The sequence below is a fragment of the Branchiostoma belcheri genome, unplaced genomic scaffold (assembly GCF_001625305.1).
Source record: "Branchiostoma belcheri isolate BF01 breed outbred unplaced genomic scaffold, Haploidv18h27 scaffold164, whole genome shotgun sequence".
NCBI lineage: Eukaryota > Metazoa > Chordata > Leptocardii > Amphioxiformes > Branchiostomatidae > Branchiostoma > Branchiostoma belcheri.
Genome location: NW_017803091.1, coordinates 377,310 through 396,816, shown reverse-complemented (window position 1 = coordinate 396,816; position 19,507 = coordinate 377,310). Strand labels below are relative to the sequence as shown.

Here is a 19,507-nt window from a genome sequence, read left to right as displayed (position 1 = left end):
TTGACTAATAATTTTCTACATTAAAAGACGAAAACTTGTATTCGGAAAATAAAAGCGCACACAAAATACAATACCGACCCCCCAAACAGCGTTGGAACGGTCCAGTTCTTCATCCATCATGGCGTCGCGCGGCAGAAAAAGAGCGGACGTGGTGGAGCAAGAAGACGTGCTACAGGCTGTCATCATCGCCGACAGCTTTGATGTCAGGTTTGCACCCATCACGAAGGACGTACCACGGGTAGGACTGAATTCTTACACATCTTTAACATCCAACTGTCCCCATGAAACCCCGTCTGTATTATGGTACTCTCCAAGCAGATACCGGGTACCTTGATACCAGAGGTTGGTTGGGAAGATAATTTTGCAACCTCCTTCAGACTGGTTATTTTTCTGCCAGTCAGTCCATCCAACGGGCCTGAGGAAAGGAGACAAGTCAGAAGAAGGTTACAAATCCCCCCAACCTAATGAGTTTGCCTGCTCATGATCATATTTCCACTTTCAGGGACACTATATAGTAACATCTGGTACTTTTATACTAGATCCAAGCAGAGATCCCTCTGAATCTCAGGGATCTACCCTACCAGGAGAGACTGAAGACCTTAGGTCTTCCCTCCCTACAGTATAGGAGGCGCAGAGGAGACATGATACAGGTATTAAAACTAGCAAGAGGGCTGGAGGGAATCCAACTCGAATCCTTCTTCAAGAAGCGAACAGAAGGATCAACAAGAGGGCACAGTTGCAAACTGGAGGTCCCTTTGGCCAAGGGAAGAGTTAGACGACAGTCATTTAGCGTCCGGGTCGTTAGGGATTGGAACAGTCTACCACAGGCCGTAATTGACTCAGAGTCAGTAAATGAGTTCAAGACGAACCTAGACAAATACTGGGAGAGCAAAAAGTATAACACTGAGTGAAGTCGAGATCGGGATCACCACAGGATTACCTCTCATCCCGAAGACGGTATCAAGGTATCAAGGTATCAAGAGATGGTAGCTAAGATTGTTACCTAGGGAAGTAACAGAAAACACGGGGCACCCATAGAAAGGTAACAATCTTCCCCACCAACCTCTGCTTGGAGAGTAGTACTTTTACAACTTCGGACACTCAGTTCTTTCACTATTCCCCTTTAAACAGTTGTTAGATCTGATGACCCCCCACTCCCCATCCCAGGCAGATACCAATCACTGCAAAAGAAAGTTCTATAAAATTATCAGATGTACTTGACGAATGTGCTGAATGTTAGTGGGTAAATACTATATTCAATGGGCAGGGGTGCCAGAGTATACAGTACAATTTTACGGAATTTTACTTGTGATGTTGAATCACGTGACTTGGACCCTGCTTTCCTTGAGTTTCAAGATGGTGGACGCTGCTGACTCACATATTTCTGTGTTTTTCGAGGGAATTTGAAATGATCCCTGTGTAGTAACATGCCCTGTGTTGTGATTTGACTGAAGGTCTATCTACAAGAACGGTCCAAATTTGCTCGAAAAACACAGAAGTATGTGAGTACGCTCCGTTAGCAGCGTCCTGGGAAAGCCGCGTCCAGGTTACGTCATTCAATATCACTAGTAAAATTGCACTGTATTCGGTAAAATTGCACTGTATACTAATACCATTGCACTGTATTCCATAAAATTGCACTGTATACTAGTAAAATTGCACTGTATTCCGTAAAACTGCACTGTATATCTCTGGCACCCCAGATGGGGTTACTCAATGGTGCTAGTGTGAGTTGGTTGACGTTTGCCTCCTGTGATTCTATCCAGGCCCTGATGCCGGTAGCCAACAGACCCCTGCTGGAGTACACACTACACTTCCTGGTGGCTGCAGGGATACAGGAGATCTGTGTCTTCTGTTGTTCTCATGCTAACAAGATTGTCCAATATCTCAGGTAACTGGAACATGCACGCATGCACTGATGCATGCACGGATGTCATCCATAAAAATTACTTGGTGTGGCCTAATTTTCTTTTTAATTGTTTTTATATAGTAATAGTGACTGTACAGAGATCTGTATACAGACCCTGTGTGTTTATGTCAGTGATGCAGGTTGGACCAGTGATGCAGCACCGTGCCAGGTGACAACACAGGTGTCAGAAGACAGTCTGTCACCTGGAGATGCTCTCAGGTTGATCTATGACCGCTCCCTGATCAGGTATGCCCCAGTCTTCTTAGGGACTGTACAATATTTAGCGGGGGGGGCTGTCTGGGGATAGGGTTAAAATTTTCTCCTTAGCCCCAAATTCAGGTAATTTCATTTTGGGAGTATTGAAAACCGCCATTTGCAATATGCTGCCCCTGGATAAATAATTGAAAAATGAAATGTTGGAATAGTCCATTTGTTGGTAGAACTAACTTTGGTATGGTCCATTTCTGCAAAAGGTTGATATGGAAGTGTACATTTTTGCATGGGGAGTGAGATGTATTATAATGTTTTGAGGAGAGGGCTTCTTAGAACTTATATATGACTATGTAAGCATTCTGCTTTTTGCCCAATCCTCAACAGATGAATAAGATTAATAAAATGTCTGACCCAAGATACCAATGCATGCATGTGGAGTTAGTGTGCTTCCCTGTAGATATGATAAGTTGATATGAGAAGTATTTATGTTAACATCTGTATTTTGAACCCTGCAGGACAGACTTTGTGTTAGTTATGGGAGACCTCGTATCCACCATCAACTTACAGCCAATCATACAGCAGCATAAGTATGTCTGTCTCCTATTCACACGGACATGTTCATATTCAATTATATCATAAATATACACAATGTACCAGCACAGAAGAACTTTATTCCTCTAGGCCACACCAATTTAATTTCTTGGTTAACGGATTTTTCGAGGAAAATAATGGAGCGGGCGGGCGAAAAAATAAAAAAAATGAAAACAGGCCTAGGCATCCTATTATATAGCCAAAAATGGTACGATAGGAGCCATGAAGTCAACACACCAGGCTGGTTCAAAATTTAAACAATTAATTTTGAACTTTAAATGATACCAATGCATTATAAGATGGAATAACTGTAACAGCTAGGAAGAAAATGACTGTTTTCAACTGTTCAGGGCAAAATATGAGCATTTTGCAGTTGATTCTGAATGAATCTGAATTTTTTTTGGCAAATCAGACAAAAAATGAAGCGGGCGAATCCGTTAACCAAGAAATTAAATATTTGGTGTGGCATTATGGCATACAACCAACTCCAATGAATAGATGCACCAGTTTGTTAAAAATTATTGGCTATATGATAATATCTGCTGTAACAGTGGGTAACCAGTGTTGTAACAGTGGGTAACCAGTCTCAGCACTGGGTAACCAGTGCTGAGAACCCCTCTGCCGCCATTCTGCCGCGCGTTGAGCACTGGTAACCGAGTGCTGACAGGATTCTGGCACTGGAACACCAGTGCTGAAAGGATTTCAGCACTGGAAACCGAGTGCTGAGACAACGTTCAGCACTGGAACACCAGTGGTGAGGGTGCTTCAGCACTGGGAAAAGGCCGGGAACACCAGTGCTCGGCTCTCGTCGGCACTGGACGTCCAGTGCTGACGCCGTTTTGTCCATTGAATCAGCACTGGAACACCAGTGCGGAAGGCGTGGCTTTCGTAGACTTGCTCCAGTGCACCTATTCCCAAAAATGAATTTCGAGCCCTGTCTGAACACCTTTTATTTGAGCAGGTTATTATTAAACATCTATTGTTTGATGATACAGAGTGTTAACATGAAACCTTTGTTTTCTACCAGACAGCGTAGGTTGAAGGACAAAGTGACAGTGATGACCATGGTGTTCAGGGAGGCCGCACCGAGGCATCATACCAGGTACACATGTATGCGATAGAAAAATTAAACATACCTGGTCCGGTACATTGAACACAAACACACCCAGAGGATATTCCCTCCACTTTTCACTCTGTTATCCAACATGTATAGATTTAGATCCAGTTATTTCACAGGCCCAGGAAAAAATGTTGTATTTTCTGTTTCAGTCCTGAAAATATTAGGGTCGGTAGGTAGGGATTATCTTTTTTTTTTCTTTTCAATTAGACTTAAGCAATCTTTGGCAATCATTTTTGAACATACAGTAGTTAAGAAGGAGGTACGTGTAGTGATTTCATCTTTGTGTTAAAACTTGCATTTGATGTAGCAAATAAACATGTTGCCTTGCAGGAGTTCAGATGATGATGTGGTGTTGGTGACAGAGAAGGACACTGACCGAGTACTTCATTATCAGATGGTAGAAGGACAGAGCAAGTTAGACCTGCCACTGGTATGTCATTACATTAGTCTGAAACTGCTTTCCATGTCCAAGTTACTGCATGTTTATGTTAGCAAAAGTGTGCAGTCTGAGAAAAATGGAAGTGCTCAAAGGACTATTATAATACTTTCACTGTGGCAGTACAGTACATGTAGGTGCAGAAAAAGAAAATCAGTGTTTTGTTAACGGTAATGATAAGTTTGTGGTAGAAAAGTAACTGTGAACATAAAAGTAATGCGAAAAATCAGGGATAACAGTACTGGCAAAGGATAGCACATTCACACAGTCACACAATATAAAAGCAAGGCACCTTGATATATGTACAATGTAATTACATTGGGGTACATTATGAAGTACTAGTATTGTTTTGAGTGGGTGTACATGTAAGTTTGTACATGTCACAGTGTGCAAAATACCTGGTTGCCCTATTTTCGAACCCTGGTAGCTCAGTGTGCTACCTGAATTTTAAGGTCGCAGAATACAGTAATTATCCGCGACCCCCGGAGTCTATGACGCAGGTATAGAAAGTAGTGCAGACAAACCTCTTGCATCCTGGCTAAAGCGACTTATGTGAGAAGTAGCCACGAATGAACTGCACTGTGTGGTAAGGAAAGGTATCGGCTTGTACACCGTATTAGTTGGATTGTGAAGATTTCCCTGTTCGTGTATAAATGCGCGGCATTACGCAACCACGTTCCAGGGTGAGCCGGCTGTAGTTCCGTTGACCCCGGTAGAGGGCCAAATCAAAGTGGTCGTCATTATGTTAAAAAACGATAACTTTTTTTGGTTTTCAGTTATTTTGTAGAATATACCGTATATTTCAACATATTAGTTGGCCGTGATTCAATAGTGCACCCTACTATAATTTTTACCGCGTCGAAGTGAGTCACCTTGGGGTGCTTAACTTTAGGAATCCCCATAGGCCGAAAACTGTGTTCTGCTACCTTAAGAATGCCCCCCCCCCCAAATCATGCCCACTTAGCTTGCACCACTGTAGCCGGCAGATGCTTTTTTAATTTTACTTTTAGGTATTAATGGCTATTACTAGTATCAATTAAGTTACTTAAGGCTGTTAGAAATATTGTCAAAGGCTTATGTATGTGACATTACTTAATTTGAGAAAAGTAGTAAATGAAAGGTGCGGCAACCTAAAATTCTGATGGGCAACCAAATATTTGCTGGTTCAAAAAAGTATTTCGTACACTGTGTCATGTCTGGACACATTAGGTTGACAGTAAGGTGGGAGGAAAGATTGCAAGGCAACATAACAGGAAGTAGGTAATAATAAAAGGTGTAGGTACATGTAGTTCCATAGCCTTTTTTAATGTGAGTTTGTAGGACAAATTTGATGAAAATATTAATACATGTAATTTTTAAATGTAAACCATTTTCTGCCTTGTAGGATCTGTTTTCTGATCACAGTGACTTGGACATCAGGTACAACCTCCTGGACTGCCATGTCAGCGTGTGCTCACCACAGGTTCCACAGCTTTTTGCTGACAACTTTGACTACCAAACTCGCAACGACTTTGTACGAGGAATTCTAGTCCATGAAGAGGCAAGTGTTATATACATACATGATTGTTGTTCTATTTAATGATGTGTAACGTACGTAGAGGTACCTAATATTGTGAAGACCCTAATACATGACTTTTATTATTGTATTACCTACTTTGCGACATGCACATGTCCTAATGGATAAAGAATTATTCTATGATTATGATCTTTAGCCATACATGTCTCTTCTTCGTAAAAGACAGTGAAAGATATGGCATATTTAACATTCTCATGAAAATTTATTTGTGTTGGTAGGAGTCAAGATAAAATTAGAAACAGATCCAACACCAGTAACTATGTCTAACTCAAAAAAACACAGCTTCTGAGTTTATCATATGATCCACTCCTTCCTGTTTGAAAGGTTTGACTCACTTTAACCGAATTATACATGTAGCTGACCATTTCATATGGTGACGAGGGACATGTAGTTAAAAATTTCTCCAATTGCTATAATGTAAAAAAAAAGCGTGTCTTCGAATTCCTCCTTTGAAAGAGACACAGTTTGTTGTCTTGCTGCAAGTTAAAGCCTACATCCAGGGCCTTCCCCCAGCAACCTTGCCCCCAAAGTCAGCTGATACTTTGGAACAGTCTGACCAGATTTAGGCCACTCTTACCTTTCTATTCTTACTAGTAATCAAATTTGAGTTAACTTTGAGTCAAATTCGACCCCTAACACTGCTGACTTACTCCCAACCACCAACCAAACATGGCCAAATCTCCGGATCCTGTTCACACCCAAGTGTTTTAAATATTTTAACACTAGCTGACCTTGCTAAACACCAACTACATTTTGTGACCTCCCGACCTACTCCTTAATGGTGCACACCCCAGTTCTTCCGCGACAGGGGTCCGCGATAGTCCGTTGTAAAAAAGTGACGAAAGGGTTTTGAGGGTCCAAGTTTGAGGGGACATTTCTTATAAACTGCCACAAAGTATGATTAAACATTAACATGGCTGAAGAGTGTAAGAAATGGTGATTTTGGGGTGAAAATTTCTTTTGGCTCCGAACCTTACTTCCGGGTATCCTTGCGCGCCCGTTTGACCTAGTTTTCGCTCTGCGGCTTCATAGGGGTGGATTTGCAACCCCTCGCGCCGTGGACTGTTTAGAAAATTACAGTACTAGAATTTTCTTTATAATTTACTCGGGTATAGTCAAGGCTTGGGTCCTTCTGCCAGCATCAGTCATTTCTGCCGGAAAATTTTTTTTTGTGCCACAGTGGGATTATCCTACGCGAAAATTCGCAATTCTGGGCATTAATTTTGGAGTGAAAATAATGTTTTTTCCGTTGATTTTACCAAACTTAAAAAGGTTGAAGAAACCAAACTCAGCTTGTCTTGAAGCTGAAGAGATATCCTTTCGTCCCATATACAGTTATTCTCCTTCCGAATTATTCCACGCCAGAGACGGTCGCTAGATTTGAGGGTGTGCAGCTTCGAATAGAGGCCCCAAATAAACTGGGGTGTGCCCCCTTTAACAGGTCCGTCCTTCAAAAAATATTAGCTATGGCAGCCAACAAATTGCATTTCATCCAGTAAAGTGTGTATTCTTTACCCAATCATGGCGAAAAAATTTTGGATTTTGCAAGTTTTAATATGATTATAGAATGTCATATAATGCGCTGATTTGCCCCACGTCCCCCCCCCCTGAACACGGTCAAACCGGCTTCGAAGTGTGTCTACTAAAGATCGATGACGTCATATCTACCGCGATTTCATTATTTGCATTGCCCTATGCCTGGGGCACCTGGAAACTGCGTATGTACGTGTGCCAGGCGCTCCTGCATTAAGGAGGAGACGTTTTTAATTAAAAAAGGCCATGATGACGTCATTCCCCTACTTTCCTGTCAAATCTAGTTTCAAGTTCGGCCTATCACGAGATTTCAACTTTCAGACAAATAAGTTGCAATAATCCGAAGATACATCCTCCTGCTTTTATATCTCATCGAGACTGACACCAAACTGTACAGGCTTCTCTCAGCAGATGGCCATTTATACCGTCCTAGCTGCTAGAAGGACGCCACAGGCCTACAATCTAACCAAATATCCAACATTAAGCTTCGTTTTCCTGCAAAACAAAATGAATCTCCGCAGCGGAAACACTTGGGTAAGATCTCATGGTTTGTTCTCTACCGGGTATGACCAAAAATTTTAATATCAACTGCTTCCTGTCAACGTACAGAACTTAAAACCATAGCGATCTCACTTTAAAAGTTCGGCTAGAGGAGGGCGTCATCAGCTAAACTACATTCTGGGTGGTTTATACCGTTTATTTCAGTCAGAACTAGAAGGAAAACCTACTCCATCGCAAGAACAGCCCTCTAGCATTCCTTTACATGGCAAAATCTGTTTATTTGGCATGGTTTAATGCGCTAAAGCCCGTTCCAAAGGAACGGCCCATTGTGACGTAATTCCCATTATGTGCGTGAATGGAACACACCCGTGGAAGCGCAAAATGAGCCTCCCGACAGGGTAACTTTCAACCACCTGTTACTCGGGAAGGAAAAGTCGCAGAAAACTCAAACTTGGCACGATGATAGACTATGACATAGTTAATTAAAAAACAATGTTAATTAAAATTTGGCTTAATTAACAGTGCACACCCCAGTTCTTCCGCGACAGGGGTCTGCGATAGTCCGTTGTAAAAAAGTGACGAAAGGGTTTTGAGGGTCCAAGTTTGAGGGGACATTTCTTATAAACTGCCACAAAGTATGATTAAACATTAACATGGCTGAAGAGTGTAAGAAATGGTGATTTTGGGGTGAAAATTTCTTTTGGCTCCGAACCTTACTTCCGGGTATCCTTGCGCGCCAAGTGTAATCCGCCCGTTTGACCTAGTTTTCGCTCTGCGGCTTCATAGGGGTGGATTTGCAACCCCTCGCGCCGTGGACTGTTTAGAAAATTACAGTACTAGAATTTTCTTTATAATTTCCTCGGGTATAGTCAAGGCTTGGGTCTTTCTGCCAACATCAGTCATTTCTGCCGGAAAATTTTTTTTTGTGGGATTATCCTACGCGAAAATTCGCAATTTCGGGCATTAACTTTGGAGTGAAAATAATGTTTTTTCCGTTGATTTTACCAAACTTAAAAAGGTTGAAGAAACCAACTCAGCTTGTCTTGTAGCTGAAGAGATATCCTTTCGTCCCATATACAGTTATTCTCCTTCCGAATTATTCCACGCCAGAGACGGTCGCTAGATTTGAGGGTGTGCAGCTTCGAATAGAGGCCCCAAATAAACTGGGGTGTGCCCCCTTAAACATGATTAGTTTGACCAGTGTTTGGGAGGCTACAATGTATATTCAACTATGTGTGACAGGAGCTTGTAAATGAAATACTTCTTTTTATATTGCTATATCAAGCTTGGATACATGTATCCCTGTGAGACTGTCATGCATGAAGACACAGGGCTCAAAATACTGAGTGCATGACTTTTGTGCACCAAATTTTTGAGCTATGCACCTATTTTTGACTGGCCATGGGTTTACCACTAGTACTGCACCTAGTATACAGAATATCAGAAAAGCCTTTTAACCTTTGTTTTACTTCGATTGTTGTATTAGTACTATTACTGTCTTGACTTAAAATTTTCAAGTTAGCTGTATAATTCAAGGCAGTACGGTTTGTAAAATATACATTCTGCTGCCGACATTCTACTTTATATCATGTTGTGAAAATGTTTTACAAGTGCTCCAAACTTTTCAGCTCAGGTGCACCTGTTCCCAAAAATGAATTTCGAGCCCCGAAACAGGAAACTGACATCCTCTGACTGTTCCTGATATATCGTAGATCATGGGGAACCAGGTCCACGCTCATGTGGTGACTGATGAGTATGCAGCCAGGGTGTCCAGCCCACACATGTATGATGCTGTCAGGTAGGAGTTAGGACTGTTGTTGCTGTTGTATTTGTTACCTCTGTGAATTGTGACATTGTGTACATTGTACAACAAGTTAACCTTAGATTTAAGTGAGTTTACTTTATCAAAGGCTATAAGAAGGCAATGAACTTTGTGCAAATTTTACAAATTAAAGTGAAACTTTATTGTATGATATAGGGATTGATATATAGCTTTGATAAATGACAAATACTACCAAAGAAAGAGAGAGAGAGAAAGAAAAAAGAAAGAAAGAAAGAAATTGGGAAAAAGAGAGTGATAAGTAAAATTATCATTAATTGCTCATCCCCTCTTTTTCAATGTTGTTACAAAAAGAAATCTACATCCTATTATACATTTAATATACATGTGTAGATGAATGAATTTAGTCCATTCATGTTGTACATGACTGTGAATCCACTTCATCTAAGTATTTAGTCTATCATTATACTGTATATCAACAGTAAGGACATTCTTCAAAGATGGACATATCCACTGGTGCCGGATAACAGACTGTCTTCCCAGGAACAGGACAGCTCCTACACACTCCATCGCCACCATGTGTACAGGGGCAGGGACGTCTTTTTGGACCAGTAAGGCTCATCTTCAGACTCTCCTTCTATGTAATTTGAGTCCAACATATGCAGGTTAGTGCAGGTAAAATTGGAGCTGTGCAGGTATTTCTGATGTCTACCTGCACCTAACCTGCACTGGTCCATGTACTGGGTATATGCAGGTTAGTGCAGGTAAAATTGGAGCTATGCAGGTATTTCTGATGTCTACATGTAACCTGTACAAATGTACTTAACCTGCACTGGCTGCAGAAAAAGTATTTCGAGCCTTGCTTTGTTAGGTCTGCAATCTACTTCTAGAAAATTCTAGATATTTCTGCCCATATCATGTATACTAGTATTGCACATGTGGTAATGTTGAATTATCACACACTTCCTTTGCTCATTTATAGTGCTCATGAAACCCTTTCCTTTTACAGTGACAGTGTCCTGGAGGAGAATGTGGTGATCGGGCCGGGGACTAGGATCGGCAGTAACACCACCATTAGTAACTCTGTCATCGGCAGGAACTGTGTCATTGGTCAGTGATACCCCGTCATTATATTTCAGTCCATACGATAAGTACGGATGAAAAATTTGGTTTTCAGCGGTGTGTGGCCCAGATCTAAATTCAATCCAGATTGGCATAACTTGTTCACGCAGCTAAATCGTGACCGGCCCCAAATCTAACACATATGGGGACCCATCCTCGATAAGGTAACGCACTCTGATTGGCTGAGTTGACATGGTCTCACAAACAAACAAATACGGGCAATGGGAATCATTCATTCCATCACAGATCACACGAAAGCTCGCTCGTCTGATCACACTCTGGATATTTCTTCTCATGATAAAAAATACTGGTGCTGTAGCAGACACCCTGTGGTGTTGGCTTACATTGTGTAGCAGGACATACATTGTAGCTGGAGGGGCTGGTCACCATATACTAGATATATATATGAATGTGTTTGAGTAAGAATAAACAGAGCAAGTTTAGACTATAATGTTGGATATATTGTAGCTAGACTACATTATAGATGAACATAATATATATGTTTGCATATGTTGTATTTTTATTGACTTTTGGTTGGTTTGCCTTTCCAGGGGACCATGTAAGACTGGAGGGAGTGTACTTGTGGGACAATGTGTCCATTGGTTCAGCTTGTTCACTCACACAGTGTATAGTGTGCAGTGGAGTCACCATTGCTAACGGAGTGGTGGTAGAGCCTTCATGTGTTCTCTCCTTTGATGTAAGAAGATTTTCTTTATCATGAAATTTTGCAGTGATCATTACTATTCCCTCAATATTTTGTATTGAACAAATGTTTGTATGTGCAGGCTGTAGCATACTTGTATTGATGCCAAGCCCTTTGATGTTATTATTATATAATATTATATTATTCTTTCCTTCATAATCTCAGAAATTACTCCTGTGCATGCAAAAAAAGACTACTTACTAAACAACACTATAATGTATACCTGTTGCCCAGCTGCATATTACAACAGATGTATAACAAACAATGTTTTGATACAACTGTTTTAATAGCAAGTTGTAATGGTTTCATGAAGCCTTTATGTTGAGTACAGTGAGTGTAATTCAGGCAACCATGAGTTTGTTGTCTGTACATATAGAATACAACACGGGTTATTCCGTATCGCCTGAGGTATCAGCCTGACCGCACGTTGGATCCGACTCACAGGGGGGCCGGGACCGAGGGCGATGCGGAATACACCGTGTTGTATTTTATTTATGTCATACCCACCCAAGAAAAAGTGCCTTTCAATGCAAGATGAGCCAAAAGTATGTGCCACTAAACCCTAAAATGCAACAACATCAATTCCAACGTCCAAAGTACGGCCCAGTCTGGAACCCGTTATCGAACGTTATCGCGGCCTGGGTATGATATAAATGTAAGTACAGTTTGTATTATCTTCTGAATAAAACATTCACAGACATACGGTAATCAAATTATGTACAATGGTGCAACAGGTTGTGGTGGGTCCTGATGTACAGCTCCCAGCAGGCACCAGGGTTAGTCTCCATCCAAACCAGACACAAGCTGCTGAGGACGACTTTCAGGAGCCAACAGAGACCATCCAACACCACACCTACCAACCGGACAGGATTGGTACTGATGGGAAGGGCTACATCTGGGAACAAGGTAGGGAACATGGGCAGGTACATCTGGGGAGGAGGTAGCTATGGGGTAACATGGATAGGTACATCTGGGGAGGAGGTAGCTATAGGGTAACATGGACAGGTACATCTGGGGAGGAGGTAGCTATAGGGTACATCTGGCAGTGTTCGAAATACCCGTCTGCAGTCTGCAATTTGCAGATAGATTTTCAAGATTGCAGAAGAAAAAATCTTACAATCTGCAATTTTGCAGAAGGAAAAAATAGGCTCCGGATTCAATAGTTTTCAATTAGCAAAGCAGTGGCGCTGTGAATAGATCGAAAACCTGCGCCGCACGAACCTGCCGGCGTTTTCCAGCAGACTGTAATGGTCCCATATAAGGGAATTTGGGGTCAAAGTTGAACGATGGCGACGAAAGGCGACGATAACCAAATATGGGCACTCGCCATTTTCCGATGTTAGATTTCGTCTCCCGGGAGGACCCGACAACTGCCTCGGCAATTTTCGGCAGTTTTCGCTGAGCATTTCCCAGCAGGCAACACGGCAAAGGAAACATGGCTCCTCCGAAAAACCACACTCGCCTCGGCGTTAATTTGCCGAAATTTCGATGTTTTTCCTTGGTATTTTGCACGATTCAAGCAAAGAAAACAAGTTGATCACATGAACAAAAGAGAAATACAGCACTGGGAACCTAATGGTCCGTTTTGTTGGGCGGTAATTTCTCATTTCGAGTGAAAATTTACGTGCATCACATTGTGACCATATGGTGTAAAATCAGTGATTTTCGGCTCGATCCGAACCAAGCACGGCCCGTAGACTTGTCCTTTATGATTTCTCGATGACTATCGGTACCAAAATACGGGAAAATATTGTTGCAAAATGAGAGAGACGGAGACTAAGGTAAACTTCTTTTATTTGAAGGCTGGATTTTCATTTTCCTGGCAGGCTTCTTTGTATGTAGTGATCATCAGTTATTCAGTAACAACAAATATGGATTTTTGTTCCGGTCAAAAAAAACGGTCCACCGACGTTTCTGTTTTTTTGGACCGGACCGATAAAATTTTACGGTCCGAACATATTTAAAAGAGTGATATTTTGAAGAATTTCAGTAATGCTACAGATTTACAAAGCTATACCGTTATATATATATGATGTAAAAATAGGCATTATTGGTTTCAGAAGGTTGTAATATGGGGGCTTGTGTATTTGCAGAAAGTATTTCCAAATTGCAGGACGAAATTTTGACTCTTCTGCAATATTGCAGAGCACTGAAAAAAAGTATTTCGACCACTGTCTGGGGATGTAGCTATAGGGTAACATGGACAGGTACATCTGGGGAGGAGGTAGCTATAGGGTAACATGGACAGGTACATCTGGGGAGGAGGTAGCTATAGGGTTACATGGATGTTTGTTTAATTTGATCTTTTGTAGATGAAGATGAGGACAGTTTGGTGACGTCCATGTGGGGCCTGAGGCTGGACCAGGAGGAGTCCAGCAGTGAGGAGTCTGAGGAGTCTGCTGAGGAAGAAGATGACATGGACCAGGAAACTTCACCACCTCTGGATGACATGAGGATATTCTACACAGAGGTAGAGAGACATACCATCTCATCTACGCCCTAGTTTTTTGCCAGCTGAAGGTTGATCTGAATCCGGTTATAGAGATAGCTTTAACGCACGTAGGTAGGCACGTTGGTATGTTGGAATGGTAGTTGGTACATTGTACCATTCTCACGGCATGCCATGCTTGACTGTTTGTGGTCTTTCATGGAGAAAGCAAATAAAATTGGCAATCTTTAATTCACATTCTTTTTCTCACATACATACATACATAGCAGTCAAGTGCATTTAGTCAATACTGCCACATCAAAATTCTGTATCAGCTCTTAATACACGAAATACACATTGTTTTTTTGTTTGTTTTTTTTTGCAACTGCATAAATTATGTAGATCAGACCAGTTCTTTTAAAAGCTCTCCCGACTTGGTGATGCCCTTAATTCATTTAGTTTTTTTCTGAGGCCGGCCCAGCTTTTTAAAAAGCTTTTCTTGTTACTGTTATCACAGATAATCTAACAACCAATTTTCTCCACCCTTCTCAGTCTACTGTTCTTTTTAGTGTTTCACTCATGATCAATAGTGCCATACTGGTCCATTCTCTGGCTCTGATGTTATCCTCCCATGTTTTCCATTCATGAATTTCACACTTCCCATAATGCCTAGTAAAGATCACGGATATGGATGGGATATGACGTAAGAAGGTGATATACGTAATGCGACTGAGAGTCTTCGGTAGAAGGTAGAACGATAGAAGGAACATCATTTTCTCTAATTCCAACAAAAATGCAATTATGGCATGTGCTTTATACTAGATATAAATAATTCAAAACAATATAGTTGACCAGTTTGTCGATAGAACTTGTTTGAAATATTACATCGAGGAAGGGGGAGGGGGGTGGTGGTCATATGTCATATCCGTGAATTTTACTAGGCATTATGGGAAGTGTGAAATTCATGAATTGCCAACCCCTCTTCTGTCCTCCCTGTACTGTTTCTTGCTGCCCGATGGTTTTGCCCAGGCCTGATGATTATGACACAGGTCCATACCACTTCAGTTTCTGTTCCTTTACTGTGGTCTTTGCACGTACCTTTGCTTTGTTTGACCTGGTTTTGTACCTCTTATTTAATTGAATGTGATCTGCATGTTAGAATATCATAGAGTTAGATGTTCAAAGGTTAGGTGTAACAAGTCACTCGGTGTAATGTAGCCGCTGCCATGCCACATGCCTGGGAATCTGGTGTTACACCAAAGGGTGTTTTGTCCAGCTATACAGAATGATACAGATACATGTGGGGAGGAGGTAGCTACATGTATGTACATGAGGCAGATGTATGTGATCCCTAGAATCTTCTGGAGATATTTCATTTCTGTGGTATACACTCAAAAAGAAAAAAAAAACTGTGGAACATCATAAATTTTCAAGATTTTTCTCCCTTCAGGTGCTGGACAGCATGCAGCGAGCAATTGAAGAGAACATCAATGCAGACAACTTGATCCTAGAGATCAACTCCTCCAAGTATGCGTACAACATCAGCATGCAGGAGCTGAACGTGTGTGTGGTGAGATGTGTGCTGGAGGTGGCTCATCTCAGGGCAACTCTCATGGCTACTGCAGCTGAGTATCTGGCCGCCCTCAAACCTGTAAGCCACTCATCGTCATCATGAAGATGTGTTAATCATCTAGAGTTGTTACCTCCATTAGGCCACACCAATTTAATTTGTTACTTCTTGGATTTTTTCAGAAAACAAATATGAAGAGACAGGGTGAGAAAAAAAAACACGCCAAGGCACCCTAAGATAGCCGGAAATGTTACGATATGAGCCATTAAGTCAACATACAAGGCTGGTTTATAATTAAAACAATAGATGAAGAACTTGTAATGAAACAAAGTTGCATTCACTATTTGTTACATTGTAAAATTTTAACAACTAGGAAGAAAAGGACTTTCTTCAACCGTTGGGGCCAAAATATGTCTTTCATTGAGCATTTTGCAGTTGACTTAGAAGCTAAAAGAATTTTTTTTGTAAATCAGAAAAAAATGGACAGGGCAAATCCGAGAAACAACAAATTAAATTGGTGTGGCCTTAAGGAGGTATTGTTTCCAGTGGCTGTGTTTGTGTTTATGGGTGGACAAGGATGTTTCTGTACTTGGATTGTGAATTATATGTATCTGGTATGTGGGTAGATGTTATGATTTGGGATCCTAAAATAAAGAGATACACATTGTTAATCATCTAGGATTATTACCTCCATTAAGGAGGTATTGTTTTCAGTGGTTGTGTGTGTGTGTTTATGGGTGGAGAAGGATGTTTCTGTACTTGGATTGTGAATTATGCATCTGGTATGTGGGTACTAGATGTTATGACTCCTAAAAAAAAGATACACCTAGGATTGTTACCTTAATTAAGAAGGTATTGTTTTCGATGGCTGTGTTAGTGGGTTTTGAAGCTGTTGCTATCTTTAGATTGTGATAATGTATCTGGTGTGTGAGTAGATGTTATGATTCCTGATTTACACAGTGTTTGTGAGACCGAGCAGCTTTCTGGGACTAGCAGGACTTTAGATTTCATACATTCTTTTCTGGATGTACTGTGGTCTGTGATTTTTGGTTAGCACAGAGTTTTGGGGAAGAGAAAAGTGATATACATGTAGGTGTAGGTTCCCTGTTTGTGTGTGTGCATGCGTCTGTGTCCACAGTGTGTGTTCATGTATGTGTGTGTGTGTATGTGTGCACGTACGTGTGTGTACAAAATAAAGTATAATGTATGATTGTGCGCGCAAGCACCGCCACGACTCTGGGCACCAACTTGTATAGTCTAAAATACCTTTAAAGTTTGTAAACTATTCATGTTGGCCATGTTAACATCAGTCTATGTCCCCAGCTTCTGCAACCAATGAAGGGTCTCCTGAAGAACTACATCCGTAACTCAGATTCACAACAGGACTGCCTGCTGGCTGTAGAGGTACAGTACATGTGCTACACTAGTACAATGTAGTTTAACTTGAAGTGTTGCTCTTCATTGCATACTCAACTGATTCTTAACTTTTTTTCATCAATCAGTCAGATACTATGTAGCTTCCCAATGTTAAACTTAGTGTAGGAATGAAGTTGTAGTAAATCATGTTACACTTGAAGGAATCGCAAAGTCCAGAAGGGAGTGCTATTTTCCAACAGACATTTTAGGAAGGGAAAACTGCATAATTTAGTTAACAGTTAAGGGTTAATGACCCGCCCCGAAGTGAATATGGTGTGATAAAGCCTTGTCAGTTGCTATAACCACAGAATAAAGCCACCAAGTGAGCGCAGTTATATATAACTGATCATATATAACTGCCATTATATATGCAAGTTTTAAAATGCATTAAATGCAGGACAAACTCCCCAAATGCAATGTACTCTCTAGATCTGAACGATCACGGAATACAACTGGCAACCCCATAACGTTGCAGGCATAATTTTACATGTTTTGTATTCTTTGGTTAGTAATAGCAACAATTTGCCTTTTGGTGTTCTTATAGGCCCTCATTGATGCCCCAAATATTCATGATGAAAACATGGCGTAATCAAATTATCTTTTCAATAAACGTCATTATCAAAATTAAAATCATCTTTCCAATAAAGACAAGTAAGTGTAGATTATGTCGTTAATTAAATCGAAACACGCAGAATGAAACTGGCAGATCACCGCATTAGCCATCCTGATATGATAGATATTACATCTAAATAGATAGCTATATTTTGTGATTCAGAATTTCAGAAGCAACTTGATGGTTTATCCATATTTGATACCTTGGATGCCTTTTTTTAAGGAGTACTTTGGCACCCACCTAAACATCTCTGCAGTTCTGGTGACTTTGCTGAATTTTCTGTACAACGAGGACATTTTAGAAGAAGACAGTATACTGAAGTGGTACAGACATCCAGCACCGTCCAGCTCACTTCCACAGAAGGCACAGCAACAAGTCCGAGCTGCAGTATGTACTCAGCACTGGTCTTTACTGTGGATGCATTATGACATGACAGTTTAGTAGAGTATACATGTATAATGTATATATTCTAAAAAAATACTAAAACTGAATAAATTGAATAATAATTTTGCTTTGTGTTGGTGTTTACAAAACATTGGATTATTTTATATAATCCAAGTTTTTTACAGTCAAGCTGTGAGGCCATTTTATGTTTCCACGATGTGTTTTAGACCAGGATACAGTCCAAACTTTTAGCAAAATTCATAGAACGTGAAACATTCCAAACCATGTAGACCTGCCCTATGCCCAAACCATGTAGACCTGCCCTACATCTCAGTTTTGATCATTGAGCCCACCCTAGCAGATGGCGAGAATGGTGCTGATTTAGACTAAGATACATGTACATGTACTGTATTTAAATTGTACTGTGTTTACATGTACTGTATTTATTGATTTAGACTTAGATACATATTAATATTATTATATTGTATTTAAATTTTCTCAGAACTGCAGAGAGCACTTCTGCCTTTCCTTTTGTATATATATTTTTGTTCAGAGAAGCTTTCCTAATGACTGTTTCTCCCTGCAGGCTGCCAAGTTTATCCAGTGGCTGCAGGAGGCAGAGGAGGAGTCTGAGGAGGACTCGGACTGAACAACTCCAGCTGGAACATTTACACTATGACCCTGTTCACACTCAAAAAATGAGTCATTGAGCATTGGCTGAACATTCACACTATGACCCTGTTCACACTCAAAAATGAGTCATTGAGCATTGGCTGAACATTCACACTATGACCCCGTTCACACTCAAAAAATGAATCAGTTTGAGCATTAAATCCTTTCAGATATTATCTACATCCGAATCGACAAATGCATTACTCTTCGTCGATCAAAATTGCGTCTGCTAAATGAATTGAGGAACAGAATGATATGACATATGACTAGAGCCCACCATGTTGACTATGGAGCCACCGCAACTCTGCGCCATAAACTTGCCAAAGAAAGGAGCAGAAGTCGCATGTACAGTGCTGAATCATAGTGGAAATACAGGGACACCTCTTTGAACATGTTTGCAGTGGTGGATTTAGCTCCCATTGCACAGGGCTGATATTTTACCGGCTGTAACATTTGCAAAAAAGAATCAAAGCCAGCACAAGCGTCTTGAACTATACCACCTCGAAGGGGTTACTTTAGAATCATTTCAGAGAAAATCTATCCAATTTAGAGCGTTCACACTGCAGAAAAGGAATTTGGTTAAATGAATTCTGAAATGAAATTGACGTTCAAACTGAATAATTTTTTTAGAAGTAAACAGGGTCTACAGGTCAAACCCATTGCTCTTATAAAGGTGAAGGGGATATCTAGAGTAGTGTAATAATGGCATAGGAATGAAGTGTCCTGGTTACATAGTACATGCTGATATTTGAAATCCCATAGTGCTTATATAATGTCAATGACCAAGCAACATGCTCAATAATTCTACTCTACAAGCAGATTTTAAGGATATGGCTTAGTCTTAGTGTTGAGTGTGTGAAGTTGTGCAACATTCAGTTCATCTTTCTCACTAATGACTTTCTAGTTCAATGTGCACATTTCCAACTTAACACCAGCTACT

The 19,507-nt window shown here is 40.7% G+C and overlaps 1 protein-coding gene across 1 annotated transcript; it reads left to right on the top strand.

Annotated features, from left to right (window-relative positions):
- Positions 1-107: 107 nt before the first annotated feature.
- LOC109466377 (translation initiation factor eIF-2B subunit epsilon-like) lies at positions 108-19,507 on the top strand. The gene is made up of 17 exons (XM_019764090.1): positions 108-238; positions 1,767-1,891; positions 2,042-2,155; positions 2,638-2,709; positions 3,741-3,815; positions 4,164-4,263; positions 5,654-5,809; positions 9,592-9,677; positions 10,142-10,270; positions 10,669-10,769; positions 11,333-11,478; positions 12,219-12,390; positions 13,797-13,954; positions 15,363-15,563; positions 16,806-16,886; positions 17,734-17,898; positions 18,482-19,507. The coding sequence occupies exons 1-17, from the start codon at positions 119-121 to the stop codon at positions 18,542-18,544; spliced, it is 2,064 nt and encodes a 687-aa protein (XP_019619649.1). The 5' UTR covers positions 108-118; the 3' UTR covers positions 18,545-19,507.